Here is a 9839-nt window from a genome sequence, read left to right as displayed (position 1 = left end):
CCAAGAAGGCCTGACCAGCCCTGCCATTACATTATAACCAGGTAACACAGAAATTAATCAATTAATTTATTATTAATAGGAGCAAAATGTAAAAGCGGAACAAATTGTAGATGTAGTACCAAGCACGCTGTGTCCTGCTGATGTCTCCAAAAGACCCTTGTGATAAAAATGTACAGATTCATTAGCTCTGAAAGGTTGGATTTCAAAAAGGTGATACCTTTTCTGTCTTCTATGTTCTTTCAGCATTTTTTTTTTCTGCTTTCTGCACTGCTGGATTTTAGCATCCATGAGTCATGTAATCCTTCTAGCATCAACATGTTTTTCTTCTGATTTCTAGCATCTCTCCCAAAAGACTCGCAGGTTAGACTTTCTGCATTTCGATGTGTTGGTGGTGGTAGTGGTGGTAGCAATGATGTCTGGGTTGACATCTTCCATTTAGTTTATAGACAGAATTTTTCTGCTGCCGTTTTTTGAAAAACCACACAGCCAGGACAGCTGCAACCAGTAACAAGCACAGAAGAATCACAATTACTGCTATGATGGCACCTTTACTTGACTTGGGACAATCCTCTCCCTCACATGGCTCGGCAGTGGGGACGGGCTTTTCTCCAAGGCCCTGGGTGAGATTTTCATGCTTGGCTAATTCCTGGGATGATGTGTCAGTAATGATATCGGGAGCTGGTGCAGTGGTTGCTACTTGTGCTGGGTAGGCAGTTGTTTCTTTTGGTTCTGCATATGGAGTGTGATCCAAGGGGCTGACCATCGTAGCGGTTTCTGACATGGATGTTTTTAAGCTGGTTATGTCAAACAGTGTTGTTGTACTGGGCTCCTGAGTCACAGTTTCCAGAGATGTAGTTGGGTGGTCCCATGGAGCATCATCATAACCTCTGCTTACGCTCAAGTTCTCCAGACCACTCACTGATGTAAGTGGTACCGGTGTCTCTTTAGCCCCCTCATGATCTGTCCTCGTCGTTGCTGCCACAATCTGTGTTAAACCTTCCTCTGGAGCCGGGCTACCATTGCCCGATTTTCTAACTTCTACGTGATTTGGCTGGTCAGTTGTGAGGACAACATCGTCTTCTGTTCCCATTGAACCATCAATTTTATCCCCCTCTTCTTCATCATCCTCTACCACTTCTTGAGTTACTGGATACCCATCTAACCATGACTCGTCGGTAATGGCAACTGCATCTATCTCTGTCTTTGTATCATTAGTTGTGAGAATGGGTCCAATGGGGAAATCCTCACTGTCATAAAACATTTTGGTACCAGGTTCATCATAGGCTGTCTTCACTCCAATGTGGTTATCACCTTCAGAAAACTGGGCTTTGGTGGAATCATCTGTCTCTTTCTCCGATTCAGGCTCACTGAAAGCCTCTGACGGAAACCAAAACAAGTTTTTTTGGCTTAGGAGTGACACGGGGGACTCAGTTGGTGCCCTGCTTCCTTTTTCAGAAGCATCTGTGTCCTGAGTAACACCTTTGGTACTTCCAGTTCTTCCTTCCTCTGAACTTTTACTGAAGGAAAGCTGTTCTTGCTCCTGCTCGATTTCCTCTTTGCCATTGACATGTTCATTCTCAGCAATAGGTAACGATCTGTCATCAGGAAAATTGTCTTCATAGTCAATGTGTGCCTCAGTTTCATCTAGAAAAAAACAAAAAAGCCAACATTCAATTTCTCCAGAAAAAAACTGGGCTCATTTGCTACAAGAAGCCAAGATGAAAGGTGCAATGAGGAGTGACTTTCAGACAATCCTTCAATGGTATTGTTTATTGGAAAAGAGGACGGTCCACCATAAGCTGGTAGACAAAATCAAGTTTAAGAAAAAAATCAAGATAGGTGTCAATGCTGATTGCTAATATCTTACCTTTCCAGATTTAAAAATGTATATAAAGAAATTACTGTCTGCACTTAAAGGGTTTACTTCAATTGCTTATTGTTTTCTCAAACCTTTGCTCTCCCTCACATGACTCTTTTTGCCAGACTTGAGGAAAGTTTTTCATCGTATTCAAGAAGGAAATGGGTGTGGAGAGGAATGTATAGTAAAAAGTAATCAATTACTATTTGGACTTCTAAAAAAATAAAAGCCTACTAGTTTTACAGAAACTTCATCCCTTTTGAGACAGCTGATTTTGAAGGATTATATTCAGTACTTGTGTTCAATTCTTTATCATTACAGTACTTTTCTTCAATGACCTTGGTGTTGCAGTGATACAATACCCGGGGCCAGGTAAACTGAATGGTATTTCTTATTCCCTGACAGCTCTTCAGAGCTGCCTGAGGAAGACTCCCACCCTGACACTGAATTCTGCTCATCTTCATCTGAAGAAAGATGCACCCATGACTGCAAGGATAGAAAACTCTGGCTCCAACACTTAAAACCTAACAGCTGGGTATCAAGATAATACCGTCTGTAATCAATTTTTGGGCTTCCAATTTTAAGAAACTAAATGTTACCAAAAAGAAAAGAGAAAAAAAAAAAAAGAAACCAAAAACAAACCAGCAAAAAAATAGCTGAGTGCAACAGAAGGGCATATTCATCACAGATTTTGAGTTTGATTTAGAAATACTCCCCATGCTGCAACAGACCTATCACTCATAGCAAAACAGACTTGACTCAAAGCATGAAAATAAATGTTTGAATTTGAATGAAATAATGCATTTTAATTTATATTTTTTCCACTCTTCTAAAACCTGAAAACTACATAGGGTGGTTGATTTTCAGCTCACAGAAGTTTTACTCCATAGAAAGTTGATGTAATTGCTGAGATTTATGCTGGCATTAAAAGTCCTAGAAAATAGTGCCTTGGGATATGGAAAATAAAACAAACTGAATCATGGTGAGAATTCTTCTTGTTAAGAGAGTGTTTAGTCTTTCGTGAAGACAGTGAAGCAATAGACCTGGCATGACATGGGAAACAAGAAATTAGTAGGAAAAGCTGTATTGCAAATCAATGCATTCATAGAGCCTTATCTTTTTTTGCCTTTTTACACTCAACCAACTTTGAATCACATTTTCATCTGGGGCCCACCTCAATTTCCGAATGAGTCACATTCTCCTTGGAGACTGCTTCTCAGACTTCTGGCAGAGCCACATTTGGTCTACTCTTAAGAACGATTAGAAACATTGTCAAAGCAGTCTGACCAAAAACATTTAGTGGTGATACAGCTCACACCAGCTTACTTTTTGCCAGAATAGAATGAGTATTAGCAAAAGGTATTTTTCTTGGAATACCGTCTGGGTCTACCATAAACCAAAGTAGTTATGCTGAGGAAACCGAAGTGTGCAACAGCCTGCAGAGAGTTAATACCTCTGTGAAAGCTATCACGCTGGAGAAGGGGATGTTCTCTGCAGGTCCTCTCATCTCCCAGCACGGGTGTAGGGTGAAACCTGTGCACGACACAACAGTGCCAACAACGGACCTCTCACAGGTCCCGGTGTCCTCATCAGCTTGTGTAATCCTCTAGATCCTCTCCGTCCTCTCCAAAGCAGGAAAAAACTTCTGTCTGGGGCAGAGATGACTTAACAGACAGGAGAATCCAGTTGTCAGAGTGAAAAGCTTCCTGGTAGGACTCTCACTTTCCTAATTCATCTTAAAATCTTTTCCAACAGTATTTCAGACTTTTGTTAATGACTGGAAGGTACCTCTGAATACCAAAGCATTTTAGCAACATATTTATGAAGCTCTGTGTGGCACTGACAATTGCTATGCAACACTTATAAGAGCCATCAAATGCTAGTCTCACATTGTCCCTTCTCTCACTTTCACTTAAGAATTCTTCTACTCGGCACACTCTTTGCATGGGAACAGTCCCTCAAGCCATCTTGTCCTCTTACCATCCAGACTCCTGCTCAAAGCTGGTTTCTGGCACGCCTGCTTTGCTGAAGTCCAGTGTCTCTCAGGACAGCCTATAGGTGTCTAGTTGATACATATGAACTGGAACATCATAATGTGAGAACTCACCATTTACCAACTGTGATGGCAATTGTTTTCTTTTTTGAGACAAATCATCACACCAGTCTGTTTTCACCTGTACGTCTCCTGTACCTCTATTTTGCCATTCATTTACTCTTCAGACTGCAGTAATCCAGCTGAGGATGAATCCTTGATTTTTACGCTGTGGTGTTCTAGTGCACGCACATACATCCATGAACAAAAATTACATTCCTATGCTTGTGGTGTTTCCTCCAGACCTATTCTTTAGTTAGCCATATGAAAGGGCAGCTAGTATTCATCTTATCGACCAGTCTGGATCACTGGTGAATGCTTAACAACTGCAGTAGCATGCTTTTTACAGAATGTGAAGCTCTTCCCCTTTAGTGCCTCTCCTGCCATGTACTTCCAGCCCTTTAGAAGAAAGTCCTTTGGAGACACATCATGAAAGAGCATGTGCTGCTAGGAGAATATGCGTCCTCAGTCTATCAGAACATATTAAGTGGTTTTTGAACCATCAATCAAGTCTCCATCAAACCCGCTGTCTTTGGGCCTGATCCTGCATGTATAGAAATGAATTGGTGCTTTCTTAATGCTCAGCTGAGGGAAGAAAAAGCCCATTGTAGTCTAAAGAGAGCCTGAGATTGGGGCTCATTATGCACCGCTCGTCACCGCATAAGGGAGTCTTGTTACTCTGACAATCAGATAGTGGCCCCAGTTGTAAAGCTGCTATAATGTATTTTCATCATATGCAATCTCTCATATTTGTATAGTTTATAGCAACGACCATCAACATAACTAAAGTTAGCTTACGGGGTGCCAGAATGAAAGCAAGTATTGAGCTCTCTAACCATCAAAGGAAATAGAGACCCCATTACTCTAAGGCTTTGATTTATGTGATACTGAATTGACTTACACAGTAATAATACTCTATTCTTTCTTCTGGGCCTCAGACTTTCAAATGGGGGTTGGACTTAGTGAGTTTGTGTTACGATGACAATATTTTCAGTCAGCTGTGAGCTTGATTTTGCAGGAAAAAGTTGCACAACTTCTGCACTTCTTTTTCCTCACCTCCTCAGCACTTTCTTGAGCTTTCCAGTGCCCTGAACTTTAGTGTCAGTACTGAAGAGCACCAAAGTAGATTCAGCTCCACCTCTTATCCAAATAGTTGCAACCTTTATTTATACACATTTTTAAAACAGCTAGCAACTGATTTAAAAGTAGTTGCATCTTCCTTCCTATCCAGGCAGGTCTGGTTTTAAGAATTAATTTTAAGATTTAGTCCAAGACCAAAATCCTTCTATATTTGGTCATTGTTACATATTCCCCCTACCCTCCTCTGGCAGACTCAAGGATCAGTGAGTTTTGATTCACTGTCTAAGGGATTACTGAGGCTGAAATGAACATTTAACAGCAACAGATGCTGAAATGGCATACGACCAAAGATATGAAGCTCAATTAAAAGGTAAAATCCTTTTAATTTAGCCTTATCCTTTCTGGGAAGAATCCAGTCCTAAAAAGCTTTCATCTCCTTCAACTTTTGATCCTAATGTGAAAACAGTGACCAAACATAGAGACAGGCAAAAACAAAGAGCCTGGTTTTCCACACTCTAGGATCAGTTTAATTTTTCTTCTAGATAGCGTATTGGCATCCGAGCTCTATTTTGAGTGTTGCTATTTTGGACAACCATAAAGTGCACTGCATATTTTGTGGATGTATTTTTGGAGTACAGGAAATTGAAACTTGATTCTATGTAGACCATCATCATAAACATTTCTACTGTATAAAAACATTTTTATTCTAAGAATCTCAAAGTAGTTACAGCAAACATTAACAAGGCAGCATCTGTCTTTAAGGATGGGAAGGAAACCAGCATGTAGACCGATTTGCCTAAGATGAGTCAGATTTGTGAACTACAGCATCTCAAAGAATTATCCATTTGACTTGGATCAGGCACACGAACAGACTTCTCTCAAATCAGTCAGAGTATGCTAGACAGAATTTGTGTTGCCTTTTGTCTTTTGCAACAGCTGCAAGAAGGAGGATGATTTTTATTCCAGCAGAAAGCCTGCTAATATAAATAAATAACCCATCATAATTTTTTAAGCTAATTTGATTTGGCAGAATCCATTCATGCCAGATCGATACTCTACATTAATCTAATACAACTGCTCAGTGACAGACCTGAAAAGAGAACCAAAGGTTGTCATAACAATTGTTTTGACAGGCCGTGAGCATATTTTGTTGCTGATTTTATTTGTCTGTCACAACTCTCCTTTTGCACTCTCAAAAAAAAAAAAAAAAGAAAGCATTCCCAAATAAGATCAAAAGCCAGACCCATTTTGTTTTACTCTCCCCATTAAAAAAATAAAAGAAAAATAATTCAACGGTGCTGGCCAGTCACGCTGACAGACCACATGAATGTGAATCAATAGTATTCTTGAAAGCTCAGAAAGCAATGTTTGAAAATATGAGAATAGTTGAACCGAGCAAAAAGACTGGGAGCTGCAGATGAAGCTTTCAGAGGTGGTCAAAGTCGGCTGAATCCTCCTTACTGAAATCAGAAGTGTGGTCCTCAGTGTGGAAAAGTTAGACCAGCTCTGAACACACTAGACAAGTATCCAAGTGTTGACACTGGAGAGATTCCTTAGAAGGGCAGAAGATATGACCTCTCCTGCCACAAGCCTACAGTTGGAAAAACCCAAAGCAGCCAAGGGAAAAGGATAAATATATGACATTCTTCTTAGCCAGTTTTAGGGCAGAGATATGACATGATTTCCCAGCCATCTAATCTGCCTTCTCTTTGGGGAAACAAATTCTCAAGGATGCAGCCTAAGGCAATGCAGCCCTGATCCCCGCGCTGAAATGTTAGTGTCAATGCTTCTGATATTGAACCTATGGTTCGTTTGGGGGAAAAACCCCAAATGTCATTTAGCAATGGTCACTTTAGTCTCTGTGCCGGCAGGGCAGCCGCAGCATGGCATGTATACGTCTGCTTTTCAGACCTCACTACAATGCCAATCTTCAGGACGTGTTTTGTGAAACAAATGTGTTCTCTCCACAGAAAGAGAAAAAATAATAAACTGCAAAAAACATGGATTTCCCTGTTCTCTGCTTAAGGTTGCTTTGTTGGGTTGAATATCCCTGTGTTTTCAGTTGGAACACAGCGTCTTTTCATGATGAGACATTGCAGGAAACACTAACTATACAAAGGCACTTTTTTTCTTAAAAAGCATCTTGATTAAAAATTACACTTCATTACCTTGTGTGCGCAATGTACATTAAAGCCATTTGTAATGTACTGTTTTCTTAGCTCCCGACACACTTTACTGTGTCCAGAATCCACTTAATATAACCCCAAAATTATTTTGTTCAGTTATGCCCATAGCCAAGTTTTGCCACATATTTTGGATTATATGTGCATTGATGCATAATATATTTTTCTCATTTAATTTACGCATTTGCCAACTGTATGGTTGTACACTTACACCCTGGGTGCTAGAATGGACTGTATCTCTTCAAACTGGATCAAAACAGGGAGGAAAGATGATCATAAAGCTACTTCAAAGAACATTTAAAAGCTATATTTAGACGCTGCTACGATGAAAGTTCTTTGACTCCACATTTGCTCAAGGTGAGCCGCTGGGAACGTAAAGCAGGCCCAATGCCTTTACACAAACAAGAGAAAGAAGCAGTTATCGCTGTTTAGTCTGACACTCTGCTTGGCCAGCTGGGCATTGTAACGTGGCAGCCACCAAGGGGGACAGTCGCACGCAGCTGTAACCTCCCCGAACCTCAGCGAGCTTTATGGAGCTGGGTCGGCGTTATCACTCTTTTCATGGATGAGGTAGCGTGAGCAGCAGAGAGTAGCGTAGTGACTTGCCCCTGGTCTCAGAGACAGTGCAAGATATAGGAACAGGCCTTATGCCTTTCAATCCTCTGACCGGAGTTTTCTCCCCGTGGTCCAGTCGTGTAAGAGCATCCGGACCACTTCCCATTTCCAGTTGCTCCCGCAGCACACATGCCGGAACTGTATCACCTTACCAGCCCCTAAAGATGGCACTTCAATGTTCATTGAAGTGGCTTCACGACCATCTTTCCTCTGATGTGAGCCAGTTAGGAGAGAAATGGCCCACTCTGCCAGCCGGGATATGAATTTTCCTTTAAGTCCCAACATTAACCTTCATGATCGGGAAGTTACTCTCTTGCCTCGAAGCACTTAAAAAGCAGTGTGTGTGCTGACTTCTGGAGTACTTAATTAATAATTATTCTCCTCTCTCCTATGACCAAAATATCTGTCAACTGTACATCAGGTTTCTTTTAATTAAATTCCTTTTTTTTTCCTTTCTTTTTCACTGAATTCTTACTTTTTTAAAAATAATGAACCCTAGTATCACACATTTCAGTCTTCCTTGTAAAGCCTCCTTTCTTAAAGAATTGTGATTAGGAGGACTGAAAATACAATTATTAATTTAACACGTACTGTACTTTCTATCCCAGGTCCTTAAAGTGCTTGAAAAACATTAATCAAAGGAAGCCCCTCAGCATGAAGTCTACATTTAAATAATTTTAAAAACCATAATCCACAATATTACATCTGCTCCCAAGTTCCAGTGTTGATGTTTGTGATTTTATAGCCACACTTTCCTATTTCTTTTAAAAATATTTTTCTCTCCCCTGCGGCTGTGTGAAAGGCTCAGGCAAAACAGGGGAAATAGACTATTTATCCAGGGAAAACAGTGAAACACACACAACTTAAATGGCCTGATTCTTTCCCTTCCTTACTTTGGTGTAATACAGTTTTATTTCTATGTGTAATACAGTTAGCATTTTCACTAACCTCAGTGAAGGAAAAAGAAGTATGAATTTGGTGCAAATTATAGGAGATTCAGAACCACTGGGTTATCAGATGTAAATACTCTTTTTTCCTTCTCTCCCTCCATGCTCCCCCTCCACTCTCTGCAGTATTTCACTTAATCGTCTGAACTGCTGTTTGTAAGAAGCTGAAATAGTTCAGAAAGATGTTGGAATTTTTTTGGTGGTTTTTTTTTTTTTTTAATTTCTATACCATTTGGATGGTTTTGAATATCTGGTTCCCTGGTGCACAGACATGACCCATTTCTACGAGGCTCAAGTTTGACCTTTTCTCATGATTATCCACTGCCTGGTGCTATATATTCATAAGTAAAAATAACTCCTTGCATTAAGGAATATAGAGGTTCTGAAATAGATACACTAACTCCAGGCCATATAGATAGCTCAGCTACCCAACAGCTGTCCATTCCTTTGCTTAAAATTTATCTGTTTTGCCAGAAATATCATCTCAAAGGTGTGGTATGTCTCTGAAAAAAATAGTAAGATACTCTGATGACTGTTGTTAAATATTGGAAAAGTGATGAGCTTTATGCATTGAGCAGGGTAACATGAGAAAGCGAATGAGAAAGCAGAATTCGGATTGCATCCACATCTGAACTCATGGTACTATTTAGCTTACATTTAAACAAGGGGAAAGTTAAAAGTTTGTTGCAGAATTTAACTACCATACAAAGATGGATTTTCTTGACTGTTTAAATTAAGGAAATGTCATTATTATAATTTCCCAGAGCTTTTACATTTTGTTTTTGTTTTTTTTAAATAAAAGCCTGATTCCTTGAGTCAAGTTATTTGGTAAGAAAATCCACTTTCATTCCTTTTAATGTAGTAAATATCTGGGTAACTACTGTTGTGTTTGTAGACAAAAGTCCTGAAAGCATGGTACAAGATTAAAACTGTATGCTTTTTTATTGGGACAAATTAAAAAACAATACAAAATTTTTTAAAATTTCCATCTCTCTTAGCTCTAACCCAAACTGTATTTCTGCCACTCTGTCACAGACTTCTTCTGTGGCATGGGCATCTCTCTT

General features: G+C 39.8%; 1 protein-coding gene across 1 annotated transcript in view; it reads right to left on the bottom strand.

The window, feature by feature from the left end:
* Positions 1-254: 254 nt before the first annotated feature.
* SUSD5 (sushi domain containing 5) overlaps positions 255-9839 on the bottom strand; it is a 41691-nt gene continuing 32106 nt past the window's right edge. Inside the window, exon 5 of the mRNA XM_082015285.1 lies at positions 255-1644. Within this exon, the coding sequence (XP_081871411.1) occupies positions 362-1644 (1283 nt within the window). The 3' untranslated portion in view covers positions 255-361. The remainder of the gene's footprint in view (positions 1645-9839) is intronic.

Source organism: Phaethon aethereus, assembly GCF_964289735.1.
Source record: "Phaethon aethereus genome assembly, chromosome: 2".
In the NCBI taxonomy this organism is placed as follows: domain Eukaryota; kingdom Metazoa; phylum Chordata; class Aves; order Phaethontiformes; family Phaethontidae; genus Phaethon; species Phaethon aethereus.
The sequence above is the reverse complement of the archived record's forward strand: the minus strand, read 5'-3'. Positions and strand labels throughout refer to the sequence as shown.